This window comes from Papaver somniferum, chromosome 4, assembly GCF_003573695.1.
Source record: "Papaver somniferum cultivar HN1 chromosome 4, ASM357369v1, whole genome shotgun sequence".
Classification (NCBI taxonomy): domain Eukaryota; kingdom Viridiplantae; phylum Streptophyta; class Magnoliopsida; order Ranunculales; family Papaveraceae; genus Papaver; species Papaver somniferum.
In genome coordinates this window covers 142,240,636-142,261,064 of record NC_039361.1, presented here as the reverse complement: position 1 = coordinate 142,261,064, position 20,429 = coordinate 142,240,636, and the positions used below count along the sequence as shown (strand labels likewise).

At 35.7% G+C, this 20,429-nt stretch overlaps 3 protein-coding genes and 1 long non-coding RNA gene across 6 annotated transcripts; 2 read left to right on the top strand and 2 right to left on the bottom strand.

Annotated features, from left to right (window-relative positions):
• Window positions 1-456: 456 nt before the first annotated feature.
• On the top strand, window positions 457-3,528 carry LOC113271419. Of its 3 annotated transcripts, none has more exons than XR_003322143.1 (3): window positions 457-794; window positions 1,106-1,531; window positions 1,673-3,528. It is a non-coding gene; the product is annotated as an uncharacterized LOC113271419 (long non-coding RNA). The 3 variants fall into 3 exon arrangements; XR_003322144.1 differs by having other exon boundaries at window positions 457-1,531; window positions 1,673-2,620; window positions 2,815-3,528; XR_003322142.1 differs by having other exon boundaries at window positions 457-1,531.
• A 6,118-nt stretch (window positions 3,529-9,646) lies between these two features.
• On the bottom strand, window positions 9,647-12,024 carry LOC113274330 (protein trichome birefringence-like 2). Its single transcript, XM_026523746.1, has 5 exons — window positions 11,144-12,024; window positions 10,853-11,042; window positions 10,526-10,737; window positions 10,278-10,436; window positions 9,647-10,199 (listed from the first exon to the last, which is right to left on the bottom strand). The coding sequence occupies exons 1-5, from the start codon at window positions 11,854-11,856 to the stop codon at window positions 9,854-9,856; spliced, it is 1,620 nt and encodes a 539-aa protein (XP_026379531.1). The 5' UTR covers window positions 11,857-12,024; the 3' UTR covers window positions 9,647-9,853.
• Window positions 12,025-13,923: 1,899 nt separating this feature from the next.
• On the bottom strand, window positions 13,924-15,446 carry LOC113271418 (40S ribosomal protein S27-2-like). Its single transcript, XM_026521273.1, has 4 exons — window positions 15,321-15,446; window positions 15,129-15,230; window positions 14,387-14,415; window positions 13,924-14,286 (listed from the first exon to the last, which is right to left on the bottom strand). The coding sequence occupies exons 1-4, from the start codon at window positions 15,321-15,323 to the stop codon at window positions 14,160-14,162; spliced, it is 261 nt and encodes an 86-aa protein (XP_026377058.1). The 5' UTR covers window positions 15,324-15,446; the 3' UTR covers window positions 13,924-14,159.
• Window positions 15,447-15,592: 146 nt separating this feature from the next.
• Window positions 15,593-18,440, top strand: LOC113271416 (histidine biosynthesis bifunctional protein hisIE, chloroplastic-like). The gene is made up of 5 exons (XM_026521272.1): window positions 15,593-15,830; window positions 16,683-16,928; window positions 17,023-17,118; window positions 17,229-17,380; window positions 17,799-18,440. The coding sequence occupies exons 1-5, from the start codon at window positions 15,645-15,647 to the stop codon at window positions 17,992-17,994; spliced, it is 876 nt and encodes a 291-aa protein (XP_026377057.1). The 5' UTR covers window positions 15,593-15,644; the 3' UTR covers window positions 17,995-18,440.
• The last annotated feature ends 1,989 nt before the right edge of the window (window positions 18,441-20,429 follow it).

Here is a 20,429-nt window from a genome sequence, read left to right as displayed (position 1 = left end):
CACCATCACCAACGTTCTCAACTAAACCATAACCCAATTCCCAGATCTCCTTCACAACCTCAAGCCAAGACTACAAATACCACAACACCACAACCATCACAGGACAACCAACATTTCTTCATCTCATTCTCCCTACACTAATTCAGTTAACTACAACAGCAACGCAACATAATACCACAACACCACAACCATCACAGTACATTGATTTGTTCTCTTGTTCATACTTAGATAATTCCATATCTAACATCAACAACTTCAGCTCAGATCAATCATTCTGTTTTTCTTCTTCTTGTCTCAACCCCCACTCTAAATCAACTTCAACAACCCAATTCACCATGTGGAAATTAAATAAATAACTCTACTATTTACGGGTCTTCATAAATACCCCTATCCATTATATTAATACCCCTAATCTAAAAACAATGGAATTCAATTAATTTTATTTCCCTCAATGCCCCTCTCAGAATCTAGTGTTTGATATTGTTTTCCAGATCCGAACGAAACGAATCTAACGATCCCTCTTCTCTTTTTTCTATTTCCGGCATCACCACCACCCCCTCTGCCATTACCATCACCTTACCGTCACCACCATCCCCATCTCTGCCACCACCATCATCTTTATCCCGACCACCGCAACCACCACAACCATCTCTATCTCCTCTATCAATTACATTTTAAAATTTTAGAGAAAAATATTTTCTTGGTCGTAAATCAATTTCAGAGAAAAATCATCATCAACAGCTTATATTCTTCTTTTTCTTCCTATACTCCTCATCGCAAGAGTGATTTCCAAGGTCAGTTGAACATTCAGTAATTCAGATTTGCAATTTTATCGAAGCTTAATAACTAAATTTGGAGCCGAATTTTAATTGATCTCTAAAAGAGTTATTAATATTGTTTGTTTTAGGTTTTTGATTTTAGAGATTTGAAATCAAAAATCAAATCAGAAACTAAAAATTTCAGATTCAAAGATTTTCCAACATGATTTTGGTGTATATTTGTATTGAAAATCGACTTGAGATTATTATCATTGAAAATAGGTATCATTCTGCTTTGTTTTAGGTTTTTGAATCTGATTTTGGTGTATATATTTGATTCATTACAGTAAATAGTGATCCTTAATATATTCAGTTTAAGTGTTTGATGAATGTTATTGTTATGGTGGTGGACGCTTGTTCACACCGGAGGTGATATAACAACAGTTAAGGTTGGTGTTGTTGTTGTGGAGGTGGTGGAGGTGGATGTTACAGCACTAGTGTTGGTACTTGTTGGTTGGGGGTGGAAGTGGAATTTGTAAAGTTGGTAGACTAGTGGGTGGAGGCGGAGTTTGGAGATGGTGCTGGTTGTGGAATTGTAATTGAAGTTGGTACATTCTGTCTTGTTTTAACCACAAGCTGTGAACTAGAACTATGGTGTATATCTATTTTTAAGAAATTAAGTGGACTGGAATGGTAATGCAAGTGTTTGATGAATGACATTCATAAATTCTTTTTGTTTGGGATATTTTAATGGTGTCGGTACTTCTACATAGGTATTCACTGGAACTTCATTTTTCATGGTTTAATTTGTCACTTTTTTATTGGATTTCCAAGTTAAGGCTATATGGTTGGGAATCAGTAATATCAACTGTTTGAAATTTGTACTTACTTAACATCTTTTCCTTTTTGCTTAGTTCTCATATACGTGGGAGGAAAGTGGGCTCCTGAAGGTTCTGTTGCTTTCGTTGGATTAGAGGACATTACCATCGGAAAATATATGTGAGACATTGTTGTAATTATAGTATTAATTTTTAACGTACGTTATATGTAGCACCAATTCAAAGATCATTTTTACTTACCGATGGTTGCACTAGACATATTTAATCTTTCCATGTCAATTTAATAATGTATAGTATTACACGCGAAGTGCTGCAGCTGTTGTTCATTAGTATAAAATCCAGGATTATGGTTATAATATTACCGATGATTTTTACTTACCGATAGTTATAAAATGCTTTTCATATGGTTAGCTAATTGTTTCTAGTGAAGATTATTCATTTTCATTAGTATCTAGGATGGATTTTATTTATTTTTGTGGCGGAATTGATGCTGCAATAGAGATGATAGTAGTAGTTGCAGTACTGGTGTTGGTAATGTCTGTTGTGCATGTGGTAATGCTGGTTTTTGTTGTACTAATGAGGGGGTGTTGCAGTGTTATGAATCCAATGGCATCAAACAAGATGAAATCCAGCCTTATCTCTTAACAAACTAGATGTGTACTAGTACTGATGCCGGTGTTAGTGTTTGTAACAGTAGTGGCGGTGGATGTTTTAGCATTATTGTTATGGAATTTGGTGGTTCGCTAGATTGTGGTTGTGTATTGGTGATGGACTGATGGTATTGGTGGTACTATTGCTGTTGGTGTTAGTGGTGGAGCAAGAAGTCAGTATGCTCTTGGTATGTTTAACCACTTATTGTTTTCAGTGTATATTGCAGGTATGTAAGAGATGATCATTTTCCTTTTTATGGTTGCATTTGTTGATGGTGCTTCAGTTCTTGATCCTATCTCTCAAGATGAATCTTTGGTGCAATGGTAGCACAACTGACTCCACGTCAGAAAATGCATGTTCGATTCATGTCAGGTTCATTAATTTTAGTGTATCAATTTTTGGGATCAACTTTGATTGTTGACACCAGATTTTGGGATCAACTTTGATTGTTGACACCAGAATTTGGGATCAACTTGGGCTGTTGACGTCAGAATTTGGGATCAACTTTGGTTGTTGACGTCATTTTTCTTTTCTTCTTATTTTTTGATTTTTGTTTTTTGTTTTAGGGGATCAACTTCGTTTGTTGACGCCGGAATTTTGGATCAACTTTGGTTGTTGACGCCTATTATTTATTTCTTTTTCTTTTTTTATTTTCTGATTTTTGTTTTGGGGATCAACTTCGATCGTTGATACCATAATTTGGGATCAACATTGATTGTTGACGCATATTTTTTTTCTTTTTATTTTCTGATTTTTGTTTTTTGGATCAACTTCGTTTGTTGATACCAGATTTTGGAATCAACTTCGGTCGTTAACGCCATATTATTATTATTATTATTATTTTCTTATTTTCTGATTTTTGTTTTGGGGATCAACTTCGGTTGTTGACACCAGATTTTGAGATAACTTCAGTTGTTGACGCGATATTATTCTTCTATTTCTTATTTTTTGATTTTTTTTCGGGATCAACTTTGGTTGTTGACACCATCGCGACGGCGACGAAGACGATAGTGGTGGTGGTGGAGTGGTGGTGGAATATTGGTGGTGGCGGCGGTTAGTTGGTGGTGGATTAATGGTGGTTGAATGTTGGTGGTGGTGGTGGATATATGGTGGTGCTAGTGGTGGCGATATGGTGGTGGCAGCGGCAGCGGTGAAGTGGTAGAGAAAGAAATTTGTTGTTTTTTGAAATAAAGAAAAATATTATATGTATGAGGGTATTAATGTAATCTAATTTTAAATGGATAAGATTTTTAAATGATAGTGGTATATATATTGTTGTATAAGGGTATATTTGTTGGGTGTTAAAACTATGGGTATTTAATTAATGTACCCATTCACCATTCTTCTTCCTTGAAGTACCATTCAATTGATTCTCAACTAAAATACTCCAACCCCTAGTTTCTAATTCATCCTTGCAGAATCCTAAATCAATAACTTAACTTCAATCACCTCTAACCAATTCAATTCTTCAATTGAGATTTAACAGCAACATCTCAAACCTTAAAAATCCTAACCCGATACTCGATTATCTGAGAAACTGAAATTAAAACCTATAGAAACATCTAAACTACAATCAAACACAAACCCATCTACAATTTATCCATTTAAAACAGAATCATAAAACAATTTCAATCAATTAGAAACCCTAAAATTTAATTTCCGATTTACCTTTTTTGTGAAGTCTTGAATTCGGTAATCATATCAGTACCATCACCTTCTTCATCTAATCATCTTGGATAAATGATTCCCTCAAATAGGATTCACTCTCATCTTATGAATCGATCATAAACAGAGGAACGGGGAAAGGAAAGAGAAAGAAGAAGAAGAATGAGGAAGAAAGAAAAGATAAGAATTTATCTTCTTCGGTTGGTTTTGTTGATAAGACCAACGAGAATACTGAGACACCCAGAGAAGTTGGATAAGGGCAGCCAGGTCGGTTCTCTATAAAAGTCTATTCTTTATGATTCAAGTAATTTCTTCTTCATCCGGTATCCGAATGACACGTTCGAGTAGTCCAATTCACATAAATTTTCGAGATCTATTTAGTGATTCTAGTTTCGTATCTAGATCGTTGTTAGATTAATTCCTATTAATTAAAATCCACGTTAACTAATTGAGTCATTAACGGTTAATTCGTCTCTCGACTTATATAATAGCGTTGACGTGCTTGAGGTTCCTTACACTTACGAGGTCGTGTTTTCCTGCTCTGATACCAATTGAAAAGGAGGGGGTATAACAACCATACCGAATAATTCGTTCGACAATCTGTATGGACTAAACTCCAATTTAATTCCGAGAGCACCACCTTAAAAGCGAGACTCAATAAAGAATTATATCAAAGAGTTTTTATCTATTTCTCAATACAATCAGCAAATCAAACAAATAGAAATCTGCGAGCCTGATTGATATGAGAAATAATTTGGACGGTGTCAGAAACCAAAGCCCAAGTGCCAATCAAGTTCTATCCAACAACCAAGGTTGGATTTATCAACTAATTGAACTACGCACAACCTGTGATATTTCAATTATATAAACAAATATAATGCAGAAAAGAAGTAACACAGACACCAGAAATTTTGTTAACGAGGAAACCGCAAATGCAGAAAAAATCCGGGACCTAGTCCATATTGGAACACCACACTGTATTAAGCCGCTACAGACTCTAGCCTAATACAAGTTAACTTCAGACTGGAATGTAGTTGATCCCTAACCAAGTCTCATACCGATTAAGGTACAGTCGCGTTCCTTACACCTCTAGAACCACGCCGGATTCTGCACACTTGATTCTGTTAGATGATCTCAACCACAACTAAGAGTTGCTACGACCCAAAGTCGAAGACTTATAAACAAATTTGTCTCCCACATATATGTCTATCCTTTATTGTGTTTGTTCCGTATTTTGATACAAAGATCAAGGTGAACAGGAACTAACTAATAATCCGGTCTTATACTCCCGAAGAGCAGCCTAGAAATATTAGTCACCTCACAATAACCCAATTGATTAACATAAGAAGTTATTGCGGAATCACAAGAGTCTGAGACGAAGAACTGTTGTGACTATTTTTTATATCTTACCTATCGGAGATAAATCTCGAGTAAATTTTAGAGAAGATAAAATTCAATACGATAAAACAAGTAAGATCGGAATACGCAACTACAGAGAAAATAGTTGGATCTGGCTTCACGAATCCCAAATGAAGTATTCAAGTCGTTAACCTAATAATGGTTTTGGAAAACTTAGGTTAAAGGAGAATCGACTCTAGTTTGCAACTAGGACACAATAAAGTGTCGGGATTAGGTTTTCCAGTTGCTAGAGTTCTCCCTTATATAGTTTTTCAAATCAGGATGCTTACAATCAAATCTAAGATAACTTAGTAACAAAATATTCAATATCATTGGTAGATGAACTCCTGATTTAAAATTCAAGCTAAGTCTGCTTAGAAATTAAGCAATCAATCTCCACCTTTAGATGGTCTTATCTTGTTTCGCACAAATGAAATAAACTTATATTTAGATATGGGTTACCTTACCTAAATGTGTATATTGAGTTGGTTGAATAACAGTTAACCGAAGTTATCCATATGAACACTTTTGTCTTAGCCGTATTCATCTAGCACTTTGATCGAATTTTATATAGTGGTAAGAAGGTTGTCGTTCTCTCGTACTTGTGAAGATTGATTTAAGATTTAAGATTATGGAAAGAACTGAGACTATGGATTCCACAATTGACCAATTTTAAGTGATTCAGTTAACAACAATATTTATGCAATTTACACGTTTAATTTGATTCTAAGATATTGCCAATATTAGATTTCCAAAATATTAATTGTTAATCGCAAGTATGGAACATCAAGAGCTCTAAGCTAAGCATGCACCATCAAGAGAGAACACAGCTAATTAATCAAAATCTTATAATCAATTATAGTTCAGTGCAAATAATCATAAAGAAATTGCAATAATAAATTAATAAGAAAATACCACTTTATTATTGGAACAACGCTTCCTCCATAATCCCAGCATGTGATTCTAGTTCCTCATTATTACAAAGAAAACTAAATAGAAGAAATAAAAGAAAATTGTGAAACTGGCTACCGGCTCACCGGCTCTCCCATCCTCCCCCTTTCTGTTCTCGACATCAATATATAGATTTTCAACAAAATCTAACCTTCCTCTTTTAATTCTCTTCCACATGTCATGTCCAATGGGAGTGTGACACTTGTCTAAGAATACACAATATCACCTAATAAAGACTCGCCACATGTCCGACCACTTGCTTTTCTTTTCATGGGAAAGAAAATATTATATGAGCACATATTGATCTTATATACGAGGTAAGTACTCATTTTGTCATTATCTCAATTCCAAAACAGATGTCATGTATTAATGTGGTGAAGTATATATTATGCTCAAAATCAATCTTCTTTAGTTGCAAAAGATATTTAGTTTTCTTTCTTCCTCCACCATGTCGACATACCTCGTACATTAATTATTGAGTAGGATTTTTCATTTTTCGTGATACCTCCTAAATATTTCGGGAACTAATCACTAAGTCCTCCATCCTAAAATCCACGAGACCAAAATTCCCGAGCAAGTTAATTTCTTAAACCAACTTCAGCCCATCATCTCCTTTACTAACTTAAATTGGGTCTATCCCATTTGGATCCAAAAGTATCCAAGACCCCTGTACTCCGTAGTCCATATTTTCTTCTTAGAATCCTAGTTTTAGCCGATTTTCTTGGAAGAGCCCATTTTATTCATTTACCTACAAAAACACAATAAATACCAAAATAAACACCAACAATATATATTTTGGGTAGTAAATATGTAAGAATTAATCGCTCATCACACTTCTAGATAAAAAATGAAGATCAATCAATCATGATAGATAATAAATGAATCTAATTGTGCATTCCTTAAATCATAAATGTTTTAGTTCATGAGTATGAGAATCATACATAACCGATTTTAGAACTTCACCACTGTGTTTGCAAACTAGGTACGCAAACAACAACTCTGGACATTGTCCTAGTCAAGCCGTTCGCAAACCCGGTTTGCGAACAACTGTTCCGGACCTAACTCAGGTAAACCCGTTCGCCCACTAGGTACGCAAACAAGAGTCCCGGACGTGAATCATCACAATACAATTCGCATACTAGGTATGCATACCGTGTTGTATCCATACATGAATAATTTTTCTAAACTCTCATTTCAATCATTGAAACATCCTTGGAAGACGACAATGGTAATCTCACACATACCATTAGTTTCAAGTACTTTTAAAGTGATCGAATGATCAATACGAAACTTCCCCGAGCTAACATCAAATGACTGTCTCACACAAATCATATAAGATGTTCAAGGTAATTTTCACATGATCATCTTTTGACTTAATATTTAGTTTCCAACAACTAGATTGTTTCCAACTAAACTCGTCAAGAATACGATGAACATAGCTAAAGCAAAAAGCTTCCAACAATATTTCGAGAAATAGATAAGCGAAATAAACTCGGATCGAAATATCAAATGTGTATAATGTAAAAGTATATATAGCCATACGACTTAGTCTCATTAGAAGATAGAATAGAATAGACATCTAAGTGATAGATAAGTTTTAGTCTCCATATACCTTTTGGTGATGAAGTTCCTCCAAGCTCCTCAGTAGGTCTTCTTCTTCAAATAGTGAACGTCGTGAAGTCTAAAGCTCAACTACACATTCTATTCTAATCCTAGACATAGCTATAAGTAGACTAGAAATCAAGTATATAGTTTTGATCAACTAAACTTGACAAACAAGGTTGAGATAGCAATGCTTGCGAGTTCAACCGAGCAGTGCTCTAAAACTACCAACTTTATATTTGAAGGCTCTAATATTTTTCAAGTTTGGATACTAACGCCGTAGGTCATAATTTTATTAATTCAGAATTTAAATTTATTAAAAAAAAACAGTTATAATCTAGGAAGCTTATTAGCCATTGTTCTTCTATTTATTTTTCTCAAAACGGCCCAACATATAGCAAATATGACCAATGACTAGTTTTCCTTCACCCTCTTCTGAACTTCTAAGCTTCGAGTTGACCTAAAATTGTGCCACTCTGAGCCCATCAAACATTGATACCATCAATGAAATATTCCCATTTTTTTGCACATGGCTGCAGTGTAGAATTAAATGGTTCTCAGACTCAAGAGCTTGATGACATAGAAAATATTGTACACTTCTGAGCGGACATCAATTTTTACAAGGTTCTATATTGCGTGAATAGCATTTCGTGCTGCAACCCATTAAAAATTTGCATTTTAGGAGGAATAAACTTCCCCAAAATAGCTTTAGAAAGCACCATTGTTGGTATGGTACGGTGTTGCTTGATTATAACAGTTTTTCGCGACAAAACCACATGCCACAATACATTTTATCTCATCTTCTTCGGTATCCAAGTGAGGAGGAATACCTAAAAGAGTAAAACTCTCGTCCACCTCCAAAATCTCATATGACTTCAGATTTCTCTTTAGCATCACATTCCAAAAACGTTCAGATACCATCTCATTGAGATTAACATTCTTTTGGGAAGAGATTTTGAATATTTCAGAAAATTTTGACTTCAAACATTAATTTTCCTTCAATTTGTCCCACCAAAACTTGATAGTAACACAGTTTTAATATTGGCATATCTTCAACAATGCCCTTTTGCTTTTGAATTTCTTCCTAAAGACCTCTTCCTTGAGCAGAGAGTTGTCACTACCCATATATATCTTCAGTGTTTCCTTTCATTTGCTTTTTTTCTTTAAAAATCTTCAAGACCATCTGGCCAGTAAGATTTATTTGTGTCTTATATTCCTAATACCAAGTTCACCCGAATTTTTTTGTTAGCATACTCTCTCCCAAGCTGTCCAGCTTGTCTTTCTTCTATTGGTTTGACAGATAGTTTAGTTGTAATCATACCCGTGATTTTAGGTACAACCGCCCAGGGGTGGATCCAATATAGAGCAAGGGTACGCACTTGCTACCCCTGCCCATTGGGCTTCCAAGCCTAATTTTTCAAGCCCATATTTTCCTTCAAGCCTAATATTCCTTTCCTGCCACCCCTTGTAAAACATTGTTTCTCCTTAGCTTAATTTTTGGCTCCGTCCTCCTAAAGTCTTAACTTGGGTTCTTTAACATGTTTAATGCTCAAACTTGAAGAAAAGAAGAGAAGAAGAAAAAAAATCATGCACACAGTTTCAAATAAGAAGTTAAGAACTCATATTTGAATTAGTCAAACCAAATAAAGTTTCAAATAACCTGGTTTGTATTAGTCAAGTTATTTTCCATGGTTCTATGGGTATCACATATCCACATCAAATTGTAACCTAATCTTCATCAATAAAATAAACTCTTAAAAAAAAAATGTGGTGTACAAAAGACCTCTCTTTGGTAGGTGAGTGACAAATGTTGAATACGAAATTTCAAGTTACCAAGGAGTGTACAAAAGGTGGTGTCCAGCCAGTAATTAGAAGGTGCTATAGGTTGAAAATTTGGGGAATCAACAACATTCAAATAGTTCTAAATTGTATCTTGCTACTTTCCTATTTAGTAGGATTCGACTGCAATAAGATTGGATAACCCAGTCTTTAACGTCTACCGAAAGATCCTTTTCCGGCTTTCAACAAAGAAGCATACAGCAACTCATTCCAAGTATCAGGTACACCTGGTAAGCACCAATGACTACAATCCTGAAAATTCATTGCTGCAATTCTCTCTTCAGCAGTTAAATTCTTTGCATATGCAGAAGGGTGTGCATCGGCTCGATAGTAAGTAAGTTTACTGACATTCAGATATATAACAGGAGTCTTCATTTTCCGAAGAGTATTTTCTAGTATTTTCACTTGTCGGGGGAAAGATGGTACATATGTTTCATTACTCATGATCGGCTCTGTTTCTAAGTTACAGTGTCCACCTGTGTTCCATCTCCCTCCTCTGCACAACAGAAAAAATAAGTTTCAGAAAGACAAAGACAATACGAGAAGGCGGGAAATGAAAAGGCGCAATACTTACACGTAATGTGTTTCTGAATATCCTCTGAAAACAACTTGGGTTTTGTTAGGATCGATATTTCCGTCAATCCATTTCCTCCAAGTAGTAAGACCTTTCTTGTATGCTTTATTGATGTCCAGTTTCGGGTACAAGTAATTACCTTGTTGAAAATAGTTGATTCTGTAATTAAACACTAATACTTTAGTGATAAACGAAGTTGGCAATCAAAGGAAAAGAGAATGGTTTTATTTCTCTCCATGTTTGCTTACCCATTATTAGTTTTCGCATCAACCCACCAATGAAAAGAATCGAAAACTATAACGTCGGCATCACGATATACCGATGCTGCAATGTCATCAATCAAGTCCAGTCTTAAAGTCTCTGGCTCCTGAATTAACAAACTGTTGTTTCTGCGGCTAATTGGATTTGTTTCGTGCACCAAAAACGATGACCAGACAAATACTATGGTACAATTGTAGTCCTGGTTTCAGAATACAAACATATAGACATTTTCATCATCAGCAACAACAAATAAAAAGCGGATCTTTTAAGCTACAATGCACGAGAGACCTCTAAGAAAGTTAAGCATGACTTGCCTCATATAACACTGAAGAATCTCCTCTTGACTTGAATTTCCCAGGAGGGGAAGAAACTTTGGTCTTGTCTGGAATGACATTCCATAGGATGCACAACAAAGAAGAAAACATATTGCTATTTAAAGAATCCCCAACAAACACCAACTTTTTCCCTCTCAATCTCTCCAGAAAATCAGTTGCATTCAGAATGCTGCAACCAAAAAAAAAAAATAATCACTAATTAGATTACTGCAGGAAGGCCTGACTTGTGCGATGGCCAGTCTTTTGATAATGGAAAAAGTGTCTAGTTACCTGGGGATATCATTACACCTTGGATTTGTTTGTTTTGACAGCCATTCCCACTGCCACTGGAGGTACTGATCATCAGGTCTTCCATTGTCTTGACAAGAGAAAGACTGTCTAGTGAGATATGGGCAAGAACCAGGTGGATAATATAGATTTCGATCCTCCACCTTTAGCCATTCTCCCTCAAACATATCACAATCACTATAAGAATATTGATCCGCATCCTCATCAACATCACTTTGTTTCTTCTCATCATTTGGTCTACTACTGTCGTCATCACGGGATAAATTACTCGAGGTTGTAGTAACATTGTCTTTATTCGTACCTAGGAACTCTTCCTCTGTAGTTAGATTACTGGGACCAACATGTGTGCCCTCAAAACTGGTTTCTGTGAGGTTTGTATCGGATAGTTCATCGAGGGTGAAGTTGCTCGTTAACTCTGGAGAAGCAGTAGGAATGCCAATGCTAACAGTAGTACTAGAAGAGTAGTGTTCTTCCGGTAAAGTAACTTTGACGTAATTATTTTGAAGCACGGGATTCATTAGCGACGAAGAAATAAATGAGAACATAAAGATAATAGCTGTTAGAACTAATGCTGAAGCTCCAAAGACAAAACCATAACCAAACAGTACGTTCAATGATGCTTTTCTCTTTGAACGGTGATGAGACGATGTCTCTAGTAAGTGACATAACTTCTCTGTAAGCCTTAGCTTTCTCATTGTTCAAAATATAGGAAGAGGTGATGAGAGTGGCCTAGAGTTTGTTCCTGAGCTTGTTTAGACAGATGCAAGTGATAGTGGATAGTGAAGAGAGCACCAAGAAAGAAGCTTCTTCTACTACTGTACTTGCAATATGTATTCTTTCTAAACCGGATCAGACCATTATGAATTACTGGTCGTATTAGCATGAAACTTGTACCAGTAACCAATTTTATATTTCTCACCGACAGTTTTCATATTCAACGCTTAATTGGGATTCACAAACGGAAACCAAAGATCTATGTAATAGAAACCAGGAAAGATTTCAGATTAAGAAACTACCTCGAAAAGTTAATAGTATATTAATTTATTTTAAGATTGTTTGACACTTTAGCATGACTTATGCGATAAAATTGCCTTGTGTACAGTGAGCAATTATGAGGATCCATTTCTACGAGCATGAAAAGTACAATGGTGAACTGTTAAATAAGTTTGCATCCTTCTTGCACGAGATTTGTCAAGCGATGTAAACGAGGTTCTTAAAATTCCCTTCTTTTAACAAGTATATATAGGTCAACTGCTAAAAAAAAAGTCATGCAGTATTACAAATGAATACCAGTATATCACCCTACCAGAAATTGGAAGGCAGAATTGGTTCCGCGTATGAAGAATTCCTACAGCCTTAACTGTGCTATTATGGAGGGTCATCTAGTTAGCAATTGCATCTGACGTAACTTATGCATTAGCAGGATTAAGCACAAACCACTTTTTCAAGAATTTGAAAAAACAACAACGATATGATGCATCTGTTGCTACAAAACATGAGTTTTGAAGATGCATAAAAATAAAAGTTTCCCAACCCATCTAAATATTAAAATCTTACTTTTCAACTTCTTAAATAGACCAACTTCCGCAATAATAACTACAGTACTCATTCAAGCACATTCAACTACACAAATGGATAGCACATCCTGAGTTCCCAACAAGAATTTGAAATTCAAACACACCATCTACCAGTATAGCATATATATGATGCATCTGTTACTACAAAACATATGTTCCAGAGCCAGATAAATTCAACAAAACACCTTTGAAGATGCATAAAAATAAAAGTTTCCCAACCCTGTAAAAATGAGCCATAGTGAACATCATAAACTAAGCTAAAATTAATTTCAGAACTCCATAGTGAACTCTGAACAACCTAAGCTAAGAGCTTCTCATTATGCTTCAATTAAATAACACAATCACATCACATAACTTGATGAAAGGATGTCAACACTACACATGTCTATATGAAAGAAACTTGACAAGTAGAGTGCACAGACGTAAGAAAACATGCTCTAAAGCGTAGTGTAGTTTAGCAAAAGGAAAGGGTCAGTACCAGTAGCAACGGTGGATTGTAATTGACGTTTGCCTTCACAACAAAATGGGAGCCACAAAAACGTTCACATATTTTCCTTCATCGATCATCAGACACTTGACTTGAAACTCGTTACTGATAACCAGTCTGGTGGCAATAAGACATCCTGCACTGCCTGAGTTGTACACTCTGGTATCCTAGAATGACTAAAGGTGACATTGCTAAGGCTAGTAAAAGAGAACCACCTAAGTAAAAATCAGAACAGAAACAAAGCATTCAATTTGTTTCTACAACTTATTCTCTATTCTCTAAACAGAAAATCCAAAGGCATAACACAAACTGGAAATGCGAACCCATAAACTGAGTATTTATTCCTCTATCCCTGTCCCAACAGTATTTACCCTATTTGGTTTGTTCATTTCCATTTTCTCGTAAATAAACTGTGTATGTAAGTTAAGATACTAATCATTTTCAGATGCTATAGTAAGCAGTAATTTGACTGGTCGACAAAATACACTTCCAAAACATTCTATTCGAGAGGTAATAACTCAAGAATATCATAATTTTTATGTAATCTATACGTCCAGGTAAAAAACACAACGGTGAATGAGGACAACATATCATACAGAAGATACCAATAATACGTCATTCTATTTTCAATACTTGGTTCTAACTTCTAACAATTGAAATGCACTACACCATATTTTTGAACAAAGCAAAGTGAGGCATGAGTGAATGATACTAGAGATCCCAAATTTATATTGAAACTAACGTCAAAGAAGACAACATACCCTAATTATAAATGTCAAAAGACAGACGTTCTGGCAACAAAATTACGTCAAAACCAAAACCCTAAATTCATCTCAATTTACTTGTCTTCCATTGAATTAAAACTAAACAAAAGAAGAAGAAAAACTTCTACTACCACAACATTCAGAGCAACATAAAAGCAAATTTCAGCAACTTAATCTCCCTTTCTCCTGAATGAGCATCCATCTGTAAGTCTAGCTTTACCTCCTGTTGGTTGGCACAAGACAGATTGACAATTTCCACAGACAACCACAGTTTGTGAGTGACTGAATACAGTGGTTCTGCAATCAATCCAACAACAATGAACATACAAAGGTTCAGACACACAATCTCAGCAAACATAACTTATAAAAGAAATTATAATGGCTAAAACAAACTTACATGTTGAAGCATCCTTGGCACTTAACATCCTGTTTCAAAGCAAGCAAACAAACAAACACTATGATTATATGAAGAGATAATGTACAAAACAAGGGCTCAGTGCAGAGTCCAAAGTCAAAAAGACTTCTTCAAACATATAGATACAAACAAAATACTTATGTTCATAGGCATGTAAAAATGTTGTTGCAGGCAAATGTCATCTAATTTTTAGATATAAAAAAGGAGAGAGACCTAGTTCATTCCACTTAATCATCCCCATCAAAATCATGCCTCCTTGTTCACCATGTTCCACTAAATAATGCTAACCAATCATCATCTACTTACTCTCGTAGAACTCAAATGCATGCATGATAGTTTATCAAGAATAACAAACACAACATATAAAACAAAACACCAAATATTTTATGACTAGGTGATGGTAATGTTATCTTTCCAACCCAACAAAATCAACGTAAATTAGGATTGTTCAGTGACTAGTGTAAACACACACAAATTCAAAACTATGAACAGCTTGAAATAAATTAGAGGTAAAACTGAAATGAAACTTATATCTGAGTTATGCTAAATGCTTTACAAATAATCTTCATATCACAAGCCAGGGAACAAAACACTGAATTCATGGAGACGAACAAAGAAATCCTTAATAACATGATGAAGACAAACAAAACAAATCTCCAACTAGATGGCAGGTGAAAATAGATCAGGATAGTAAGAGATTGATAAGGATGATGATTAACGATACCATGAAGAAGGAGTTTGGGGATTGAACTAAACGTTTGAGCTTGTGTCTCCTCTTCTCCAGTTCAGCTGGTGGATTGAGGAGATCGATATCATTTGAAAGAACCTACAACTTACAAACACCATATCATCATCATCATCATCATCATCAATCAGAACCGAACAACAAACAAATGAAAACACAAATCTTACTTACCATGATGAAGAAACCCTAGGAAGTGAAGACGAAGAGAGATTATTATTTGTTTTCTTCAGAGCCGCAGGCAGAGATGGAGAGAAAATATTCTAGGGTTTTGAAGAAGCTCAGAAATCTTGTTTTGACTACTTATATAAGAGAGAAGTTAGATGAGTTTACGATCTTGACCGTCGGATTTGGGCGTAGCACTAGGGCACTTGTTAAATGGGTCTGGACTAGACTGTGGCCCAATATAGAATACCCATCGGGTAAGGGCACTTGTTAGTACTATCTCATTTTGTACTTTACTTTCTTCGTAGAGAGCCAGAGAGATTCAGAGTTTTAATGGCGATTTCATCCTCTTCTTCCTCCTCTTTAACACGATTTGTAACAGCCCCATATCAAAAATATCGTATTCTTTCGTTCGGAAACAACATCAATTTTAACAAGAATAACAAGTTATGTATCAATGCATCATCTTCTTCTTCTGCTGCTAAGAAATCTATCAAAGAACTCACTCTTGATTCAAAGGTAATACAGGCATCTCAATTATCCAACGGCCCATTATTCTTAGTAGTGCTTGTTTTCCTGATATGTGTTCGCTTTCACACACTGTGCTTTAATTGTTTGGTTGTATGCCTCACTGAAATGTCATTAGTAAAATGCTTGTTTGAGTATCGACTAGAGGTACTGCTGGTCAGTTAATGGTCTTACCATCTTTAGAAGTTCATAAGTCTAATAAAATTGTACTCCGATTGCGAATCATGTCTCAAGAACTAAAAACCATGATGGCATTGCAGATACACTGTTACCTGTTTGAGTGAAATGACACTCTTAACTCTAGAATATGTTTTCAAGACCAGACATAGTCCAGGTATCTGCTCAATAGTAGGGACCTTTACAAAGTCTGACAAAGCAAACAAAGAGAGCGGTAAAATCAGCTCTTGAGATGGCTTGCCATTTATCTGGTGCTGGATTCACTGTCTCTCTAGGTCTCCACCGATTGCTCAATAATCTTCTTTTCATGATTAATGGAGCTACATTTGGAGTCCACGTTTTTATGTAGTTTATTCTTTTCGTTGTTGTTGTTTATAATTTGGTGCGTTTTTCAATAATTATAAAAGGTTTTAGGGGTAAATGAGATGTTTATTGTCCCTTTAGATGCACTTAACGCGTAGTGTCTTACTGATTGCAGTTATTGTCAATGAAAAGAAGTAAGCTGTAAGGATTATAGTCCGTTCATTAATTTACTTTGCCTTCAATTTACTCGTATGTTGATTCTGTGCATAGGTTTTATGGCGATAATGTACAAAAATGTCAAAACATGTTTATTTTGTTGTCTCATGTGAAGTCATGAGCTGGTACTTTTCATCTGGACATTAGGTGGAGGTGTTGTTGGACAGTGTGAAATGGGATGATAAAGGTTTGGCCGTTGCAATTGCTCAAAATGTGGATACCGGAGCCATTCTTATGCAAGGTTTTGCTAATAGGGAGGCACTCGCGACAACCATTTCATCACGCAAAGCAACCTTTTTTAGCCGATCAAGGTCATCTTTGTGGACTAAGGGGGAGACTTCCAACAATTTCATTAATGTTCATGACGTCTTTCTCGACTGTGATCGTGATTCTGTGAGCTTCTCTACAAACTGCTTCTCTTAGAACTTACACTCATCCAGCTTGTTAAATTTTAATTGGAGTTGGTTTATACAATTTAAATTGTCAGATAATATACCTAGGGAAGCCTGACGGTCCCACATGCCACACGGGGTCAGAGACCTGCTATTATTCATCAGTTAATGATTTCCTTGAACATTCAAAGGTGCAATATCTTGTCTTCTCATATGATGATTTCTTCTGAGTCCATTTGTCTATCATTTCTTGTTTATGACTTGTTGAATCATCATCCCTAATAAAACATCATTTTGGTAGGTAGAAGATTCTAGTTTGGCATTAACGACCTTGTACTCATTAGAGTCTACTATCTCCCAAAGGAAAGCTGAAATAGAAGCAGATGATAGTGAGAAGCCTTCATGGACAAGACGGCTATTGCTTGACAAGAAGTTATTGTGCTCCAAAATCAGGTAACACAGCAGTTCATATGTGATTGACATTCTCATCAATCAATTGCAGCTTTACTGACCATTCTATATGCTGTTTATGCATGGCCAACAAAAGGTGAAAAGTCACTATGCCTCCTTACTTTTGCTAAGCCTTCAAGATCAAGCATCCAGTTTCGGTTTTGTCCTAGTAAATAAGTGGCAAATGGCTTATGCTGCCTTTTTTTTATATTGTAATCAAGCAATGATGGGATAAGTCTGCATAAGAGGGGTTATTGTTGAGATTGTCCAATTGTCTGCTCTTGCAAGATAATTGCTAGTAGGTCTAGTTAGTGATCCTGGCCCTTGCGAGTCCTTGGCTTCTTCATTACTGTCTCACATGAGGTCTGATTTGAACTAAGATTCTTGTTGCTAATATCTGTTTCTGCAACGGTGTGTACAGGGAAGAGGCAGATGAGTTATGCCGGACATTGGAGGAAAATGAGGATCAATCACGTTCAGCCTCAGAGATGGCAGATGTGCTCTATCATGCAATGGTTCTATTAGCACTTAAGAATGTAAAAGCCGAAGAAGTTCTTGAGGTTCTAAGGCTGAGATTTACCAAATCTGGTATTGAGGAGAAGAACAGCCGGAAATGACGCTAGCCGAACGGGAGTCTCCTGCTATTCCGCAGCTGTCTTTTCTATGGGTGCTTTGTGACAAAATTCGAAAGAACGTGATTGTAGGCAGAAACAAACCCATCATGAGAACCTGTGTAGATTAGGTAGTTTCAGAACTCCAACTGAAGGCCTGTGTAACTTTTTGGCAGCCGTTGAGAATTTTCAATTTTTAGTATGATGACTTGGTAGCGAAATGCTAAACTTCATGAGATCTGGATGTGTCATAGTTATTTTAGGTTTACTTCCATATTTTACGTTAGAGAAACATTTGTAATTGTATCTTTTTGTGATTGAATTCGATCAAAGAGTGACATTTTCTCCATTTTGAGGCTTTTCCTGGGCATTTAGTTAAGTAATGTAAAAATAAGTGTTGTTTGTATCGACTCTGCTAGTAATACCATAATTGAAGCGTGTTTAACTCGTTATGTGATTTTGTGGTGGTTAGAGCAAGTTTTACTGAATAGGTTTCAATGCTTGAAGTCATTCTGATTTCTAACTAAGTTTTTGGAGTCCTGCGATCGTAGGCTGTCAGAGAGGCAACCTTTTGTGGCCATGTTCCAGAATCTGTTTTGAGAGTCTACAAATATTGAGCATATGTATTAAAGAAATAAAAGTTTCATAATGATTTCCAAGATCTAAAAACAGAAAATAAAGGGACGCAATTCACAGAAAACTAAGTGAACGATTGATTAACGTGATATGGTTCATTTGCGTTACAAGGCTAGGTATAACCAATAAACAGCTAAGAGATCTTTTCAGTTCTATCGGTCAATTTGATGAACTTTACATATACACGCCTAGCTTCCTTACTGCAGATACGGCAATACCCGCCTTAAAGATAAATGACAACCACGCCAGCGTCTATAGCAAATCCGATCAGAACTGCTAGTTATACGTGGTAGAATGACTCCAAGCTTTCAGGCATCTGGGGGAATAACACCAGATTCTTGCATATAGCTTCTTACATTGATCATATAGGATCTACTGGGAGGTTATGCATTTTCTTGGAAACAAGTAACCCCATTACCATATCCATATGGAAGATACAGAAGATGAGAAGATCATGAGAACTGAAAAACCAATAATTAGAATACTTAAAAAGTGATAAGGATTTAGGGGCCACTCAAAAGGATTTAGGGGCCAACAATAAAACAAAAAAGGTCACCCAAAGGGAAAATGTAGCCAGCCCTTATCTCGCGTAATTCGTAATGGCAAAATTACCCTTATATATTCGGAGGATATGATAATATTTTTATCCTCCGATTTCAATCGGAAGCCAAAATATTACCCAGACTTCCGATTGTAGTCGGTGCAGTATTAAAATGATTTATATTTTATTTTTTCCATTTCTTTTTTATTTTTGAGTTGTTAGAGTTATAGAGAAGAAGGTGAAGGAAAAAAGGGAAAACCCATTTTATCACTACAAAAATGGATGGATATGAAGAAGAAGGTGAGAATCATGGCGAAGACGATTTGGGGTATATGTTGAATGATCCAAACTTTTGTGGAGAGGAAAACCTAGACGACCCATTCATGGAAGAAAATGGAGAATCGCCTGATATTGAAGCTAACGATGCATGTAAAACGCAGGTATTGTGTTAAGAAACTCAAATACTCGATTTGCATGCGTTTGTGTGCTTTTGTAAACAAGAAAAACCGATTATTGCATGCATTGAATGCCATGAACTACCCAGATTCGGTAGATAATTTCTCGAATAAACTTATGAATATAACACACTGAGTACCAAATATGTATATTCGGTAGTTCCAAGATAGTAGTTTACGGCCGAATATGAGAAAAAACCCCAAACTGGTTTTCCAAAAAAATCTACATTCGGTAGTTATGTAGAGTTATTTACCCCCGAATGGCCCCAAAAACGAATTCCTCAAAAAAATTCAAAACTCAGTATTCTTATCCTTTACAATCGGTAATAGTTTAACATTATTTGACTGCCGAATATAACAGTGGCCTCAAAATAAAATTTCCGAAAACTTGAAAATCGGATGTTTATCGATTAAAGTTATCTCCCGGTTATTTATATTCGGCTGTTTTACTATATATTTTAGCTTCCGATTATATCATTTTTTGCACTCAGTAAACTGTGTACATTCATTTGCATAAATCGGATGTTTTGGGTAACCGATAGGATTCCGAATATAGTATATTCGGCAGTTTGACTTATTTAATAACCTCCGATTATTGTATAATAATTTGTTGCTTTCATATGCAGGCCGTTGAAGAGTTTGTTGATGATTTCTATTTGAGGCCCGACACTTCCCTATACTATGCAAACGATTTGGTATACTCATTACTAATTTATTTTATTTTCAAAATTTATATGTTAAATGGTTATGCTTATTAGATTTGTTTTGTTTTATGCACGTCTAGACATTTGGAAGTAAGATGATAATTT